The sequence below is a fragment of the Gavialis gangeticus genome, unplaced genomic scaffold (assembly GCF_001723915.1).
Source record: "Gavialis gangeticus isolate Ggan-Ray unplaced genomic scaffold, GavGan_comp1, whole genome shotgun sequence".
Taxonomy (NCBI): domain Eukaryota; kingdom Metazoa; phylum Chordata; order Crocodylia; family Gavialidae; genus Gavialis; species Gavialis gangeticus.
This window is the reverse complement of record NW_017729032.1, coordinates 256031413-256050044: the sequence shown is the minus strand read 5'-3', so window position 1 is coordinate 256050044 and position 18632 is coordinate 256031413. Positions and strand designations below refer to the sequence as shown.

The 18632-nt window shown below is 42.2% G+C and overlaps 1 protein-coding gene across 1 annotated transcript in view; it reads left to right on the top strand.

Moving 5' to 3' along the window:
* The window catches only part of CD96 (CD96 molecule), a 56415-nt gene that overhangs the window by 28973 nt on the left and 8810 nt on the right, over positions 1–18632 (top strand). Inside the window, 7 exon segments of the mRNA XM_019525771.1 lie at positions 1819–1863; positions 5176–5250; positions 5363–5437; positions 10922–10996; positions 15314–15394; positions 16013–16102; positions 17690–17813. Coding sequence (XP_019381316.1) covers positions 1819–1863; positions 5176–5250; positions 5363–5437; positions 10922–10996; positions 15314–15394; positions 16013–16102; positions 17690–17813 — 565 coding nt within the window.

Sequence of the window (18632 nt, the reverse complement as noted above, 5' to 3'; positions counted from 1 at the left end):
TCCAATCACAAGACGGCAACCAAGGGACAGGGCACCTGTCAAGGGGTGGGGCAGGATGGGAGAGGGGGGCAGGGAGGCCCCAAGCAGCCCCTTGCAGGCGGGAACTCTGCCAGCCTGCAAGGGAAAAAACACCATTTCCCACATTTTTCTCCTTTAAAGGAGAATCTGCTTTTAAAGTTTGTTGACCCATTTTTAAAGCTTGTTCATGACCCTTTCATATATTTGTGGGACCCACTTTTTGTTTGCGACCCATGGGGTGAGAAACACTGACATGAAGTACTGTTACTGAGTCACTGGGGTAACCTAGGTATGGACTGCATTTATATTAAATCATGTTAGATAAAATTACTAGAAGCTTAACTTCAATCAATACAAGAAGCCTGCTGTCTATTGTTAATGAATACGCTGGTTTCCTCATTAACAGTACAGTGAATTCTGGCATAAAACAGCATTTCTGTTTCATCCCTTTACTCTCAGTTACATACTTCTGTAGCAAGCTAAATGATTACTTTCTTTCCTTGGTGTTTACTAGACTTACACTTTTTATTTGGTATGCCAACAGTAACTTGCATATGTATCTGAAATCAGCAGGATTGTGCTGGCAGAAAAAACAGTACTGGCTTGAAGATTAGTATCAGGAATGTCTCATTCCCAGCAAAGTATTAGTATTTTACATACATTAAGGGAATCTAAGTATTCTGCTATTATCACACTAAGCTCCTCCTTGAGTCATCCATGCCCTAGACCTTAGAGGAGCACAGAAAACCATGAGGAGTGAACAGCTGGCTGGAATCCGCAGAGTATGAACAGAGCAGAAGGGACAGCTATAAAACCCTGTCAGCAGCAGCAATCTAGCAATGGGACATGCACTCAGAAGTGGCCTGCAGGTGGTACAGAGTAGATTTATGGTTTCATGGTTTATGAGTTCTGTGACTAAGCCTGCACAGGAAATGGATGTGCTCGGGGGCAGAGCTTTCAGGCATGCTACGCTGCTTCCGGCAGGCTGCTTTTTAAACCGCATGAAGTGTAGCTGCAACCATGTAGCTAGGCTATGAAGCTTGTAGATGGAGCTACCTGGTACTGTTATTCAGTAGAGCTAATTATTCCATCCCAAGCACCCTGTGGGAGGTGCTGCACTGACTGACCAGTGCAGTATGCGAAGATGGGGTTGGCAACCTTTTAAAACAGTGGGTCACCTACCCAATCTCAACCACCCCAGCCCTCCCTGCCGTGTCCCAAGGGCTGGTTTACCATGCCTTCCTAATGCAGTCTCTCTTTACTGCGCACCACTGAAAAAGTGGCCAAAAATAATGGACAACAGATGATTCGGTGGTGAAGATGATCAGAGGTGCAGGGGAATACAAGAGACCAGCCCTTGGCACAGAGCAGAGAAGGCTGGGGCAGTAGCAGGAAGCGTGAGAATGTGGCCCCCTTTAAAGATATAGTACACACACCATCACATCTTGCTGATCCTTCTCCCAAACGGCATCTCCTAATGTGCATGAGCATGCGCACACATGCACATCCCTGCAGAGTGGGTCAGACCTTTGCATGTGGATTTTGTATTGATGGCAGGTTAATTTGTTAGTGTACTCCCTCTAATCATGTTCCACAGGTGCAACTGTCATCTGAGCCTTTCCTCATTCATGTCTTTCTGCACTTGATTGTATTGGCTGCTCTGGAAAATCAGTTTGAGGTTGTGTAATTCCTTGTCACTTGGGCACCCTTAGTGACCCTAGTTTCTCAAACTTCACACGAGACTTAGCTGTACCAAAAAGGCTATTTTAATGAGGTCTTGTTTGATTTGATTGCTCTTAGACCCTGGTGTATCAACACGTTCATCAGCCATGAGGACCACCAGAGGTAAAGTGTTTCATTCCATTCTTCAGTTAATATGAATTACTTATTTTTCCTGTGTCCTTAAGCAGAATGTACACAATGAGGCAGGGTGAATAATCACAGCTCAGTATATTTTCATGCCACAGTGGGATGTGGTAACACCATAAGATGAAAATCTAGACTAAATACAGACATTCAAAAAGCCCCTGGCAGAAGCTTTTTATTGTGCTTTACTTAAAATGGTATAAGTTAGAGTATGAGCGAAGCAAACAGATGTTTGCTATTTGGGGGAGCTTGGAGCCTGCCCACGCTGGCCACTGGGGGCACTCCCACACACCTCCCAGGAGGCTGCTAGAGTGGTCCCTCTCCTCAGCCCTGCCCCTCTCCCAGGTGATAACTTGCAGCAGCAGCTGGGGGATACCAACCTGAGAGCCTTTCCCTACAATCCCCACCAGCTAGGCAGTGATGTTTTGTGGGGCTGGGGATGCAATGGGGAGAAAGACCTTGGATCCTTTCTGCCATGGCCCCTCCTGGCCAGCCCCAGGGAGAGGTGGGGAATAGGAGTCTTAGCTCTGTGTCCCTACAGCACTCCTGGCTAGGCAGTAGTGTGCCATGGGACCAGGGCTGTTGTGGGGATAAAGAGCCCAGAACCTCTTCCCCCACAGCCCCTGTCTCCCCCCAACCAGGCAATGGTGCACTGCAGAGCCAAGGCTGCTCCTCCTATGGCCTTCCCAGCCAGGCTGTAGCATGCCACATGAGGCTGGAGTGGTTGTGGGGAGAGAGATCCCCCTCCCTCCCTCTGGCTGGTTGCGGCTCACAGCTGGCTGGAGGGAAGAGACGGGGCTGGGATCAGAGGCTGTTACTGACCTGGGTCAGTAACAGCTGAGGGGGCAGGGCCAGTGCAATGTCACCTGGAATGGCAACAATCATGCTTTAAGTTAACCTTTGATGGAATCTGTAACAGATGTTCATTAAAGTGCTTTAACAAAAATCGCTTTAGTCTAATACTTCATCCATTGAGGGTCAACTTAAAGTGCAATTCATCATTTTTAAAGCACTTTAAGAGCTGTGAACATTTAGTTATGGCTTTAGAGCTCTTCCTGTGCACTTAGAGCCCAATAGGTGTAATGCCTGTACCTAACCCTATAGGCTATGATCTATAACTAAGCTAGAAAAGACATAACACATCCTGGGAGAGCTGCGTGATGTTTGTTTTTACTTGAGATGTCAAAATGATAAAATGCTGAATTGAAAACTTAGTATGACTGTAGCACATTACATTGCCCCCAACACGATAAGTGTTGGCATTTACACAAGCACTCAGGGAGGTGGCGGGGTGGGGGGAGCTGCTTTAATTAGAGCAATTCGTCAAACAGCTTTTAATTAAAGCACCCTCAACACCATTTTTCAGCATGGGGACACTGATACACCTGACGCTGGAGCTTGGAGCACAGTAATTACTACGCTCCAGCAGACTTGATTAATCGAGTCTGCTTTGATGCACTGTAATTACAGCACGTTGGAGCAGCCTTGATGAATGTGTATAGGCGCCTTGTATGTTTTTGCCCTTAATGAAATGAATGATCTCGCATTCATATTCAACAAATTAATTTGTGCTCTAGAAATGGTGCCATACACTTGAACTTTCTATCATCACTGTCAGGTTGCATTCCCTTTGGCCTGTCTGGCAAACTGATGTCTTTATAACATGACTGGTTGGGCACAAATGAAATTAACTTGGTGTCTTCCACTTAACTTACAGCAATCTATCAACATCTCTTTAGATGTTGCAATTTGATAATGGATCTCAGTGATGTAGCTTCATGAATAAGTAGTGCACACATATAAGCATTGGATACATATAAGTGATAGTGTTAAAGAAAGAAATGCATTCGTGCACGGAGGTGTTTTAGCATGACAGCCTTATAGACCCATTAAAAAATAATGCTATTATTCATTTACCAGAATAAATTTGGAGATAGCTAATGTTATCTTGATTATATCCTACTTCTCCTTCTATAGTGGTGTAGGTAAACACCTTCCAGGGTTTGATATTCCTCAAGCCCTTTCGGTGGTCTGTGATGTCCAGACAATACCTGGAAAGGCAGTTTCTAGCCCAATAATAGGAATATAAAGTATATAGAATTCACTGCACAAGAACATATTAAGCAGAACAGAGTACATTCTAGTATTAACCCCATCGGCTAGTATTAACCCCATCCTATTCTGACAGCCTAGTCAGTTTTATACCTGCTTCATATAAAACTCAAAGGCCTTTACTTCTAAACTTTTGTCAGTAAGCTCCTTGAAATAAACTTTTAATTATATATTGGCTCATTGCCTGGACCTTGGAGCTGTTGGGTCCTCTTGTAATATGGATAATAATAAACACCCAACCTACCATATGCCATATGATGTCACTTGTATTTTTGAAGGGATTCAAAGTACACCTTCAGCTTCTCTAAGTTTCTTAAATCAAGTAACCTCAGTACCTGTTTCCACAATGCAAAGTAAATATGATTCTGGTTGTCTTGACCTTCAATTCTATAGGTCAACAGTTCTCAAACTTTTTAGACTCTAGGCACCACTCCAAAACTTTTCATGTCACCCCATTTGAAAGAAACTAATATACTTGTATTAATATTTAATAGAACATAAACATTATAACTATATTGCTAATTAGTAATTATTTATTCACTGATCAGATCCTTATAATTACATTATGCTCACTCCACTGACACCACTGCCATGACCAGGTAGATCCGCCCTGCACACCTCCTGTAGAGCCAGATTGGAAAGTGGCTGTGGCAGCTGCAGCCCTTTCCAGTCTGACCCTGTTAAGTCTCACAGAAACAGAAGTGCTCAGGACAGATGAAACAGTTCTGCACACACCTGTTTTCAAGAAGCAGGACAACTGAACTGAGAAATGGCTACAGCAGAAAGGTGAGTTGCCTGCATTGCATTATAGAGGCATGCAAGTTCTATCTGGTGCCAGTGGCATTTATCTCCTCCAAGTTGCTGCTGCTGCAGGATGAAAATGTCTTGTGTACCTGTTTTCAAGATGCACATCAGAGGTGAACTGGGAAAAGCTGCAGCAGAAATAGCATGTCTGCTTGCATAATGTCATGCAGGCAACACAACTTTCTGTTGTCATTGTTTCTCAGTTCAGAGAATTTTACTCTCTGGCAGTGGTAGCAATGCCAGCATCATGGTAGGTTCTCATGGCACCCCAGGATGCTGCATACCCCAATTGGGAACCATTGCTATAGGTCCTCTTGTAATGTGTATAGTAGAGCCCTGCTAATCAAATACTGTACAATGTCCTTTTTTCTGTAGGCCTTAGAACAAAAACTTCAGCCTCCCTAGATTTCACAAGTCAAGTAACTTCAGCACCTATTTTAACATCGCAAGGTAAATATGCTTTAGGCTGTCTGTAGACCATCGATCCTTGAGATCCTCTTGAATAATAAGCACCTTGCTAAATAGATACCATACAGTGGTTTTTTTTTTTCCCCCCCTGTAGGTCTTAAACCTACACCTTCAACTTCCCTATATTTTACAAGTGATGGGACCTCGGCACCTGCATCCACCATACAAGGTAGGAATAATGCAGACTTATTCTATAGTCTGAAGTGTAACAAAAGTTACATATGTAGACATTCAGTACTTGATATCAGGGGTCACCAGTATAGTCATGGCAGACTTTCAGTCTTGTCATCTGACTCCATCAGTGTTGCTATGGGTTTAGGTGTTGCCAGTCACATCAGGCTCCCTTCCTTGGGATGGCCTGTGAATGAGCTATCAGGATACCATTTGTGATGCTGTGCCCTTGTGTTTATAGGAAAAAGGCTCTGGCTCAGTGATAGAGCTTGGCCAGGGATATTGTCTACAAACGAACCTAAACACTAATATCCATGACCAGCTAGTCTGTGGTGCTAGCCAGGTCATTTGCAGGCATGGTACAGGCGTGGACATAACCCCTAGGACCAGTACAAAGTACTAAGGGTTCCCAGTTCCCTTTTTATTCATTAATCAAAGCAGATGCTAATGCTTACCAATTATTAAAACATTTAGATGGCATCATCCACATCCTTGACTTCTCACCAATTAGTGTAAACTTCCCATCAGATAGGGATACTTTGGTCTTTGTTTTGGTGTTCTGTATTTATTTTATTAATTCACTTTCTATCTATCAGCCTTAGAGGTTCCTTTAAAACTAATGAAATACTTTCCCAGCATTTGTTCAAGCCATATATGGTATGCCTAGTTTTTGTATTTGTTTTGGGCCTACTTGGGTTCATGCTGTTAGCAGGGCCTCTGTGTGATTTCTGTATGCAATGACCAGTGGTTATATTAATTCATATTCCAGTGAGGCATACAAGGACTTGTTTTGGGGGTGGGAGGAAAGGGGTTTGTGAAAGAGCACTCATTCTAAATTAAAACAATAGCTATGTTTCCATTTTCCTCTGTTATACGTGAGAGTTTAAGAATAAAATGATGTGAAAAATGCTGCTCTGCTCTTATATTATATTTTTATGTTTCAGGATATATGCAGGGGTGTGCAAAACAGGCCACATTTGATTCAGATCCTGAATCGGGGACAGTGATTCGGATCACTGTCCCAATTTGATTTGTCCAAATCCAAATCTGAAGATTTGATGCTGATTCAGAGAATCAGAGATTCAGCCATAGACACAGCTTTAAATATTTTTTCTACATACCTCAAGGTACCAGTCAACCGGCCATGGGGGGACCCCTGGTGCCCCCCCAGGCCCAAGAGGCACCAGTCACTGAGCTGGGGAGGTGGGGAGGGACTCCTGCACACTCCTCAGTGGACCCAGAAGTGGACCAGAAGTACTTCAGGTCCACTGCCATGTATGCTGGGGAGTCCCCCACACTGCTGTGGGATGCTCCATCTGCCCCAGCATCTTGGCATTTATGAGCTGCCTGCTACCTTGAGGTATGTAGAAAAAACACTTAAAGCAGTGTCTGTCCAAATTGTCAAATCTCTCCGAATAGATTCAGAGGGTTCTGGTTCAATTCGGAGAAATTAAAGGGTCTCCTGATTCGATTCGGAGATTTGGCCACCGAATCAGGTCAAATCTCTGCCAAATCAAATCAGTGACCGAAGCTTTGCACAGCCCTAATATGCATTAGTTTTTGAAAGTGGATTTACTTAACTATCCCCCTGCCCAACATATACATACACACATGATGGTATGTAGAAATGGAATCACATTACAGCTAGAAAAAAATGAAACTAAGTATCAGAGCAACAGAGCATATGCACAGTACAGTAGTAAATAACAAATTTACAGTGTATGACTCTGCTTTTTTTTCTCTTTTCTCTCTGTGGCAGACCCCATGGGGATTTGCTGACAGTGGAGTTTGCACAGTGAAGTGTGACTTACTTGGAAGTATTAAGTTTTAATCCCACTCTCCTGGAGGGATTAACTTGCAACAAATATCTGTTGTACACCTGACAACACTACAACAGATAAATCTAAAGTAGACTAAGTTCTAAGCCTCTCACCTTGTAAGTGCAGACAGAAGTGACAACGTTTGCCTGATCTGGTCCCTGAAAGTGCTCTACAGCCAAACAAAAATACACAACTGCAGAGCATTTTAAAAGGGCCTGATCCTGTGAAACTCTGAACTATCGTTGCATGTAGGTGCAGGTGAAGATGCTCCAAAACTTACTTCAGTAAGTTGTGTCTGCATGCAAAGCTGACTGCAGTTCAGCCCTACTTTGGTACTATCTTCAGAATTGGAGGGGGGAAAGGGAGTGGAGAGAGTTTGATCTGGGGTTTTTCAACTAGAACTGGAGGGTGGGGCAGGTAGACTGGGGCCCCCTGAGGTGGGGGTGCTCTAATCCACCCATCCCACCCTCCAGCACTGCCTGGGGAACCCCCAAAATGAGCTTCCTCTGCTTCCTGTCCCCCCTCCCATTCTGAAAACAGCATCAGGGCTGGGAGTGGGAAGGAGCATTGCTAGGGGAAACCAGCTGCAGGCTGACAGCCAGCAGCTGGATTCCTCAACCCCCGGGACACGGGGACATGACAGCAACTTCTGCTGGGTTTGGGGGATTGTTGTAACTCATGGTGCTTTCTGCAAAGCTCCATGAGATAAAAAAGGGAGCTGCTCTTCTGTCTGTGCCTTGAATGTGTTTTGGTGGGATCTCAAAATAGAGAGGTTGTTTTGGCTAGTAATTGTGGGGAGGAGGAGGTGGGGATGCTTTTTCCAGTCTCCCTGGAAAAAGCATCCCCCTACCCCTTTCAAACACTGCCTTTTTAGAGGATATTCCCATTTTGAGGCCTAGTTGTTTGCCCTTTCCTAAAGGGCTGGTAGCTTATAAATTCCAAGATTAGGCAAGTTTTTTTTCCCTTCCCTATCTACTCAGTCTCATAGTCCAATGTTGTACAAACAGCTCCAGTATTTTAAAGATGAACTACATGCAGTAAAGCAGGACTGCCTAACTGGTGGCCCATGGGCCACATGTGGCTGCTGCAACCAGGGTCTCTAGGTGTTTTCCATCCCTCCCCACCCCCCTCTCCCCCGCACATGCACCTTCCTAAGCTTTTGCTTCCTGCTCCCAGTCCAGGGGCAGGGGTTCCACCCACAGCAGTGGGGGAGCCTGTGGCATGGTGCAGTGGGAGAGCTGAGTGGTCACACATGTGCAGATTGAAGCAGTGTGCATGTGCATGTTGGAGGCTGCCTGCGCATCAGGCAGTGTCTGACCCCCAGCCACTTAGAAGTTGGACATCCCTATAGTAAAAAATGTCATTCCTAAGAGTATGGAGAAGACTTAATGCTACACAGTACTCCTAATCCCCATCTTCCTGACAATACCACCATAGGCATGGCTCGCAGATGACAATGCATTTATATATTCTAATATTGACTTGCAAGCAATATCTGTATGTTTAGCATTTGCCTTCAGTCATTTTAAACTTCTAAGAAGGGGATTATGTGCAAAGCATTGCTTGATTCTGGTTTTTAAGTTTACTCTCTTGGGTAAATTTACTCTATTCTGGTGTCATGTGTTACTCTAATCTACTGTTGCCATAATTCCACAGTCCATTTCTTTTAATTACAGCTGTCACAACCAAATACAATGCAGGTTTTTGGAAGGCAGAGATTTATGAAGGCTGTTAATTGGTTATCATGGCATACACCATACTTAGTTCTATATTTCCTTGTAATATCAAGCTCATTGTCTTCCTTGAAGAGAAATGTCTTACTTGGGATAAACAGCCTTTTTGGGCCGTGTAACTTCTGTTTCAAGTTAGCAGGAATTCTCTTTATTGCAAAGGTGATTAGGGCCCTAAATATATGACTGCCCCTCTAGCAGCTTAACACTCACAAACTTAAATCTGATAGGAACAGACCACTCCACTTGATTCTGGTATGTATCACATAGGATACTTAAGCGCTACAGTTAAGGTTCCATAAAATACAGCCCAACAGATATCCACAAAGACACTGGCAATGTAAATAGTGAGGAAGAAAAGAATTGTAAACTACATACTGGAGGGAAGAAAATAGTGCAAAACTCTGTTGGCAATATACACACAATAAGATGGTTCAGTCATCTGGGTTATACAGGAACAGGCAGAGAGCTGCTGAATAAAATGAGCCTTCTATCTTGCCCTATATTACACAAGTATAAGGGAGCTGAGCAGTTAATGCTAATACTATACTACCAACATAATTGAGTTGCCAGCTTAGCAGGAACATGTGTTGTAAAGAGTTCAGAAAGCATGGGTGAAAAAGTTGTGGTGTAATCAGAACCTCCACACAGCTGGTCCCCTGGGACCAGATCAGGAAATAGCTGTGTGGTAACTAAATCAAAGGAATCAGTTACAGTTGCATTGTAGAGCAGGGCGTTAGGGGCCTTTGAATTGTGAAGTGTTCTGCATTAACACCACTTCATCCTCTCTAACTCCCTCATCTCTTTCCACATCCATGTCACCCTTTCCTCTGGGAAGCAGCTGAGTTAGGAAGTGTAGAGGATTTGCCCTCTAAATCTTCATAAGTACAAAAGTTGTTTGATTTAGCTTCTCTTATTTCATGTATTCTTAATGGAAATCCACAAGACAGCTGGGATGAAGGAAGTGTTACAAGTGAACACAAATAGATTGGGGAAGGCAGAACAAGACCTCTTGAAAGTGCAACCTGTTCTTCGCTTAGCTGCTTTATTAATCCCTCAAGTGTAACACCAGAGATGCCTAGATTTTGAGTGTTAGGTAATAGCTTTGTCTCACCTTCTTATGCTTGCACCAGTTCTTAGATGGCACAGTGCAGACAGGTGTCAGGAAGGTTTGACTTTCTTTAGCAAGTCTGAAAGAAGCCTGGGTAAATAGAGGTTTTGGGAAGACTATTTGCTTTGTGTCAGAGTTTGAATGTCTGATTAAGTAGCTGGTTCAGGATATGCTTAGGAATACTAAGCATTTTGCTTGATTCTTTCTGAACTCTTAAATGAGTAGAGAGGTAGTATTGTATTTCAGAAAGGATTCCTGAACTCTCACACCCTTTAAAATATCTGCTCACTGGAGCTGGAAAAATAAGGGCTTCATATTATTTTCAAAACCCAGATAGACAAAGCTTTGGCTGGCATGATCTAGTTGGGACTTTCAGCAGGGGGTTGGACTAGGTGACCTCCTGAGGTCCCTTCCTATCCTGACTTTCTGTGATAGAAGTCCATGTACCCTTTTCCACAATTTTACCTGTGTTTGCCCTCATCTTTTACTGGCTTCATCTTTAAACAAGACCCAACATTCAATCCAAAGCATCCAGACTTCAGATGAAATTTTCAGGTGTAGTTTGTGTCAAATTGAGACTAGCTTCCCTAGAAACTTTCACAAACCTAGTCAATTACAGTCCTTCTGTGTTCCTAGTTCACAGCAAAGTTTTGTGCTGAAATACCCATTTGTTCCTTAAATGTGTTTGTCTGTGAATTAACCACAACTACTACTAAATAGGGAAATCATGAGCATTTGTCTGTCATGGAACAATGCCATGGGAAAGGGAAATGGCAATATTTCTGTAGAGCAACTTTTGCAAAGTGTTCCTCTTCCAACAGGCCAGCTTAATCCTACAACAGACACAGGTGGTCATGGCAATTCTACATCTTCAAGTGAGACAACAACACCCTTGAGTAAGTAAATGACACAGATATTTTTAGATTTATTATTGTTTGGTAAGATCTTAGCCTATATGTTACCCAGAACTTTTCATGAGCTTTATATAGCATGCTAGACTCTACATGCATATACAAGCAATACAGATGGACCTCACACAGTGTTGTAACTAAGGCAGGGCAACCCACACAGCAACCCCAGGTACTGACTTGGGGAGGAAACAGAAAAAGAACATCTGCCCCAGCAGCTGCACATCTATGCCAGCAAATTCAGCAGCCAGAAGTCCCGCCCCCACCCCGTCTCAACCACCCTTCCAGTGCCAGGCTGCTCTATTACACCTCTGACCTTGTGTTATGCTTCAAATCCAGAGGGGACTAGGTATTCTCTCTAATGGCAGATGGTAACTGAGTCTTCATTGTCCCTTCATTTAGTCTTTTTTTTCTGTAGAGAGTGTCATGAGTGCGGTAGGAGGCTTAAGGATATGGTTTGATACCTTAATGTAGCTGTCACTGGCCAGCAGCTGATAATGATCTTCAGTCATTACTCTGAGGCTACAAACAAACAGACATCATCATTTGTCATGGGAGGAATCATTAGCAGTTTCATTCAGATGTCCATGTCTATTGACCCAGGATAAACCCTAAAAAGGTTTACATGATATCAAGGGTTAGCTCTTGTTTGCAATGTCCCTGTCCTGGGACATCACAAGTTTGTCTGAGTGGTTGTCCCAGGATTGCATCATTGAATCGAAGGCAGAAAGCCAGTCATTCAGCCACTCTCATTAAACCTGGATTGGAAGGGCAATGTGTATACACACCCATCCCGGGACTCTTCCACTCTAGAATAAACACAGGCACAACTTGTCTCAAGAAAAATGCAACATCTTATCCTACCTGGGAAAGACTTCATAGTGCACAACCATTTACTTAAGCCAACCAGTCTTCAAGTACTTTTTTTTTCATGATTGTTAGCTCTTTAAAGTTGGCGTGAAAGCCTGCCTTATAGCTGTAAGAAAACAATTCTCTGTGGGAAATCATCCTCTGTGTAATGGCCCACAAAAAATATATTAACATATGATCAAACAAATGTCAATAGCTCAGTCCATCCTTCCTTCTGAAACGCATCTTCAATGATTACATTATATTATAATGCAAAGTCTCATATGAAGTAATACAGTGTGCCATATTCTTGATAGAAATTGCTAATATGAGCACCCCTGTTGCCCACAGGTTTATTTCATCACACTTAGACATATGTAACAAGCTAAAAAATGGCTTCTAAAAATAAATAAATTTAATCTCCACCAGAGATGAACAGATGGCAAATAAATCCAAATCAGCCCTAATCTTCTGTTTTTGGAGTTTTGGAATAAAATATCAATATCTGCAAGCTTTAGTTGGAGCTAAATTGATATCTCTTGTGCAATATTAGACATACTCTATGTTGTGAAGCAAATAGCATTATATTTTGCGACTGGTCATCCCACTACAGAACACAATCATTGGTCCCCAGGGAATATTAGAGACTGGGTTTAGTGTGGCTAATCTCCACTGATAATCAGATCTCAAGTTGATTTTGCCATTCCGATACAGAAAAATGTTGGACTTAAACATTGTGAAAGAAAGTCAGATATGGTAGCATTTCCTCTCAAAGGGTAATCCAGATTCCGTAACTGTTTAACCTTTAGGCTAGGGACGGAAGTTGCAGATAAGTCAGTTTAAGTGATCAGAGACTGGTTTAAACCTGTAACAGAACAGAAGCTCAGTGCATATAAACCAGTTTCAAAATGGCTGAAACTGGTTTAAAATAAACCTCATTCAATGTAGTATCAGACTTAACTGATCTGGGTCAAACTAGTTTATGAAACTTCTGTCCTAGACCTCTTCCTGGTTCAAGTTAAATCGCAGCAGTCACCTAGCATCCCAAAATATTTTGCAGCCCTGGGTTGGGCTATGCTGTCTTCTCCAGAGAGCAAGGCTGGCCCCACCCCTCTGCTCTCTAGCTGGGGCAATAAGGGCTGGCTGACAAGGGGGTGGGAGGGCAAGCCCAGCTGGGGATACAGCCAGTCTGCAAGGCAGGGGAGGACTACCCCAACAAGCAAACCCTGACTGAGGTCTGGGGCCAGGGAGGGGGGTTAAACACCCCTTCCCCTGCTCATACTTACTGCTGGCTGCAACTGTGGATTACAAATCCCAGAGGCACCTAGAAGCAGGAAGAGGAAGTGGTGAGCAACTTTGCAGAGTCTTACTGCTGTGAATTTGGGCAAGAAGCAGCAAATCCCAGAAACCTTTGGGGACAGCAGGAAGAGAAAGCAAACACAGCCCATACTGGAGGTGCCAGAGAGCCGTTTTTACAGCACCCCTCAGCTTCTGCAGGCATAAGCTACTGCAGGCATGTGGCTGCATTTCCTGAATGTCTATTCACTTCTGTTTCAGTTTAATCTCGGCAGTTTAGACTAATCTGCAAAGACTGAATCAATTCAGCCTCGGGCTTTTTGACTGCTTGTACTTAGCCTTGAAGGCAATAACTGTGTTCACATTAGGTTTGTGACTCCCTGGCTAGGCACTCGAGGGAAGTTATCCCTCTCTGAGGGTGTGTGTCAATAGATACAAAGTGGACTTCAATCTGCAGATGTGTTATGGAAGCACTTGAGTCAGTGGCAAAATTGAAACTAAAAATGTTTAGTAGCATAGTGATAACATTAAACTAGATCATAGGTAGAACCATTATATAAAATTTCTTAGAGAAAGCAAAGAGAAGCTATGAATTCATGAAACCTATATGGTAAAAAGCCTGGTAGCAGTGTGTTGAGCTATGGCATAAATATAGAATATGAAACTAAAATGTTGTGAGAGAGCTGTACTGAGTATTTTTGTTCTTAAAGTCACTCTGTCTTGGTAACAGAATGATTTCTAATATTTCCTGTCTTTGTCATGATTTATGTGCATTTATGTTTCAAGTTCTTTAAGGCAGACTGTGCATCATTGTGCTAGACACTGTACTAACGCAATTGGGATTAATCTCATTTGGGATTGATATATGCTGAATTAATGCAAACAGTAAATCCAAAAATAAGTAGGTAGGGCTTTTTGGTATTCTCCCCTGAAAAGCTAAACATTTTCACTAGGCAGAGGTGTTATAAAAATCCAGCAATAAACACTCATCCTTTCTGGAACTGAGCATTTAACGTGTTTGAGTAAAAGAAGGACCATGACCTTCTCTCCAAAGCTGGAGCTGATGTTTTTCTTTTAAGACTGTCACAACGTTTGACTCATTAAAAGTCAAACAAATTACTTCATTTTGTAGAAATCCATTGAGAAAGCTTGTATCAAATATTGTACCTTATTTTCTCACGTGCTTTACACCAGCCAGATGAAATGCATCTTCTTTGTTGGAAGGCCGAATGTAGAAAAAAGGTTTTTCCAGAGTTGTAGTCAACTGGACATAAGGAAAAACTTCTTTACTCTCTGAGCCCCCAATACCTGCAATAGACTCCCTCCAGAGGTGGTGCAATCACCTACTCTGGACTCCTTTAAGAAGCTTGTGGACACTTATCTTGCTGGGATCCTTTGACCCTAGCTGACTTCCTGCCCCTGGGTCAGGGGGCCGGACTCAGTGATCTTCTGAGGTCCCTTCCAGCCCTAATGTCTATGAAACTATGTAACATAAAGTGTTCAGGAAATATGGTATCCCAGGAGTCTGGGTGAGGCAGGAGGGACTTTCTGGTATGACAGAATGGCCACAACACTAGGCCCTAGGGCAGTAGCAGCAAGATGGTCACTTCTTTACTATAAATAATTCTTTACACAAGATGCCGTGAATAATAAAGTGTTGTTTCCACACCACAAGCCTCATCAAGATACTACAGAGTGCATTCAGCAGCTCATTTACCCAGCTCAGTTGCTTTTCAACCAAAAGCCACCAGTGGCTGAAAGAGTTAACACTGGACTCTTCCCTTACAGTTTGCAGCCCCAGAGAAAAGTGGCAGCTATGACTGGCAGCTCTATTCCACCCTGCTTCTATTCCAGCGAGGAAAATTTAGCTTCCCTGCTTAAGAGGCACACCCCAATTTTGGAGGGTTGATTTGATGGGTGAGGGAAGGGTGCATGTGGTATGTGAATAAATACAGCATTTTCTGCTTGTTTAAGCAATGGCATTTACATTTGGGTATATTAGATTTAAGTACCCACCACGGTGCCAGTGTTTTTTCTGTTATGTCTGTTATTTCATTTGCTACTAGTGTCAGAGGAGAAGTACCATAAAGTACCAATGCTAATGCTGAGGTAGCAATAACAGCTTGTAAAATGTAATTTGGAAATGATTGTTTTATACAGGAAGGAATGCCTCTACTACTGCACCCCAACAAAGCTTCATGAGTACAACCCATCATAGTCAAAATATAACCCCACCTCATGGTAAGTGCTGTCAGTTCTCATACAAACGTCGTCATCTGGTTAAGTATTGTAGGTGTTAATTTGGAAAATGTCATGAACTAGAGGGACTGGTACAGAAAAAAACTAAAAATGTCCTAAGGCAGTACCAGTCATGAGAACACATACTATTTAGCTATTTTAGTAAGAGTAGGAAGGGAAAGGAACTGTTTACAAGCAAACAAAGGATGGTATTTGTGGTGTAGACACAATACTTGGAGTTAGGAGACTGGGGTTATATTACTGGATTTGCTGTCAGACTCCATTTGACTTTACAAAGTAACCTAATTTCTCTTGGTTTCCATTACTCCATCTATATAGAGCAGGTGGAATGCTTTCTCTTTCATAGAAGTGCTGTGCCATTGTTTTTGCACAAATGTTGTTCTACTTGATTTTTTATAAAGGCTTGCTTTTATCCAGTGTATCATGAATCAAAATTTTGTTCAGATATTGATGTGTGTCTGTATCTTAGATTTAGATTTTGGCATCTGATTTTTAGTCTTGGTCATTAGGTTCTTAAATTAGATAGAAAACTGATTTCTAAATACTTTCAGTAATAAAAGCAAGCAGGCTGTTAATAGATTGGTGTTAATATCTTTCTAGGTAATTTATCCTCTGCCACAGTAGCCAGCCTAACTTCATTTACTAGATGGGAAAACCTATCTACAACAAAGAATCTGGACAATAATATGGGTAAGTCCAACTTCTGTGCTTTGTGTATTTTTCCACTGTCAGATTATATAAATTCAAATTATGTTCATGTTATCATAGTTGCCCTTACATTGGGCAGTTGTGTTTTTTAATCTGAAGTTTGAGATTGAGGTATCTCTGATAAGATTATTGAGATACTATACCATTGTAGCAATCATCCAAACTACTGTTCCAAAAATATGGAAATGAAAAATGTATTTTTGTGTTCTTTCACTCACGCCAAAGATGCAAGGTATTTTTTCACCTCAGTAGAGGAAAAGTAGTATTAAGTTAAAAATAGAGCTTCTGTGCCTGATTGTGAGCTTTTGACTCAGATTGTCTGAGCAGTTATAAATGTTGTTCAATTAACTCCAATAGAGAAATGCTCAGTAACAAGGGGGTACATCCAGAAAAGTGTGCATATTTAAAATAGCAATGGCACAAATTTGCTTTTTGGTGCTGTTCATGCCCCTGTGCTTGTTTTGGTGGAGGTCAAAATATCCCCCTTCAAAGAACAGATGTTCCCCCACTCCTTTCGAGCCCTGCCATGCTGGAAGAGCTAGGGGAGAATTAAAGGAGGGAAGACACTCTGGACAGCAGCCAAAGTGTCTCTCTGGAGAACCCAGCCTCCATGTCTGCTGGCACACGCTTCTGGAGCTTGCGCTGTGCCAGGTTTTTTTTGCGGTGGATGTTTGTGATACTGGGAGTTCCTGGTATAAAATTTTGATGCCACTCTGCAGATTTGCAGGTGATTTATGGCACCTCAAACAGTTTTGAGGTGCCACAAACCACATGCGTGTGCTCATCTGGAGGTACCCAAGGGCTGTGAAAACTGAAGCTAAGCAATTTAACACTGTGCTTAAAAATTGCTATATTTCTTTACCACTGAGTCCAAAATTTTACTAAATAGTACCAGTGCTCTGCATTCTAGTGTGGCTTCAAGTTGTTTTAGCCTTCAGTCTGTACTGCGGGGTGGCGGGGACTTAGCATTAAACTGAGGAGCAAGTATCTTTGATAAATATATTTCCATCTATGAGAAGTCTTGTAAAACTAGCTAATGCATCCAAATATCCTTTCGTAGGAAACCAAAATATTGAGTGAGTTCTTGGAGGACTATCCCTAGGTCAGAAAACTGAACAAATTCTTCCAGAGCATGATATCTGTTTAGAAAATGTCAAAATGGATTGGTATGGGTCCGATCAAAAATTGATACAGATGTCTGCTTTGGGAACACATTTCTCTTGGTTTCTCAATCTCATAGCATCTCCAAAGCTCAATGGGGGGAAGGGGTATGTAAGTCAGTTATTTCAACCTAAAAAAATACCTTGGTAAGTACTCTAATCTTTAGAAGTAGGGAATGCTTCAAATGGAATTGTAATCTTAGCACCAATTAAAATTAAACCACTTCAGTATCTAAATCCTAATTTAGACACCTAAATGTAAAGGTGCTGGAAATTCCACATAAGTTTGGGGCTACTGTGCATACATGTATGGAATGTTGCCTGATTAATTAAATCAAGTAGAAATTATTTTCCTTTGTCTCTTACTAACTGGAACTTGAATTTGAATTACTTTTCCCTATTTCTTCAGGTACTGTGAAGAATAAAAGCAATAACCAGTTCCCTTGGCCAGCAGTTATGACAATTCTGCTTCTGTTTTGTACTTTTATAATAATTTTAGGGGTCAGAAAATGGTGTCAGTACCAAAGAGAAATGTAAGTATTAATGGGAGAAAAGGAAAGAGGGTAATACAGAAGAATGTGAGGGCAGATCCATATTTTTAAGTTCAAGATAAGACTTTTAATATGTAAACACTCACATTCACTTATTTATACATGCATACATGCATTCTATTCTATATAGAATATGTATGTATCTTCATATACCCACTTGTGATATACTTCATCAGTGTTCCCTTTAAGCTGTGTGGTGTGCGCGGCCACGTAGGCAAGCTCATACCATGCTGCCAGGTGCGTCTGGACAGCTGTGGATGCCTCACAGCTTAGAGGGAACGCTGCTCTCTGTATATCCATACATGTATATGCATATCCATATATGCATGGATGGGAAAACAACACAGGAACTTTTTCAAGTACCTCGATATATAAAGTTGCTTTTTCATAAACAGATGTGAAATATTTCATTGACATTTTCTTTCATTCAACACAAATGTGTTCCCACTAACCCTTTGTATATGAGCCCCTAGTTTTGTGGTAGGAGGTTTAAGGACATAGAAAACTAACTCAGTTCCTCTAGACTAGGGACAGAAATTACATATAAACAGTCATAAGGGATCAGAAACTAGTTCAAATCTGTACCACAACAAGTTCAGTGCACATAAACTGCTTTCAAAATGGTATAAACTGATTAAGATAAACCTGGATGGTTGTAGTATCAGTGTCCAGAGCACTTAGGTGCCCTGCGCCTAAGAACAGGGATGGCCCCAGAGAGTGCCCTAGCGGTGAGAAGGGGGAAGCTGAGCTGCCAGTCACCAGGGCAGCACAGGTGCTGGTTGTGGGGGCAACCGGTGAAAC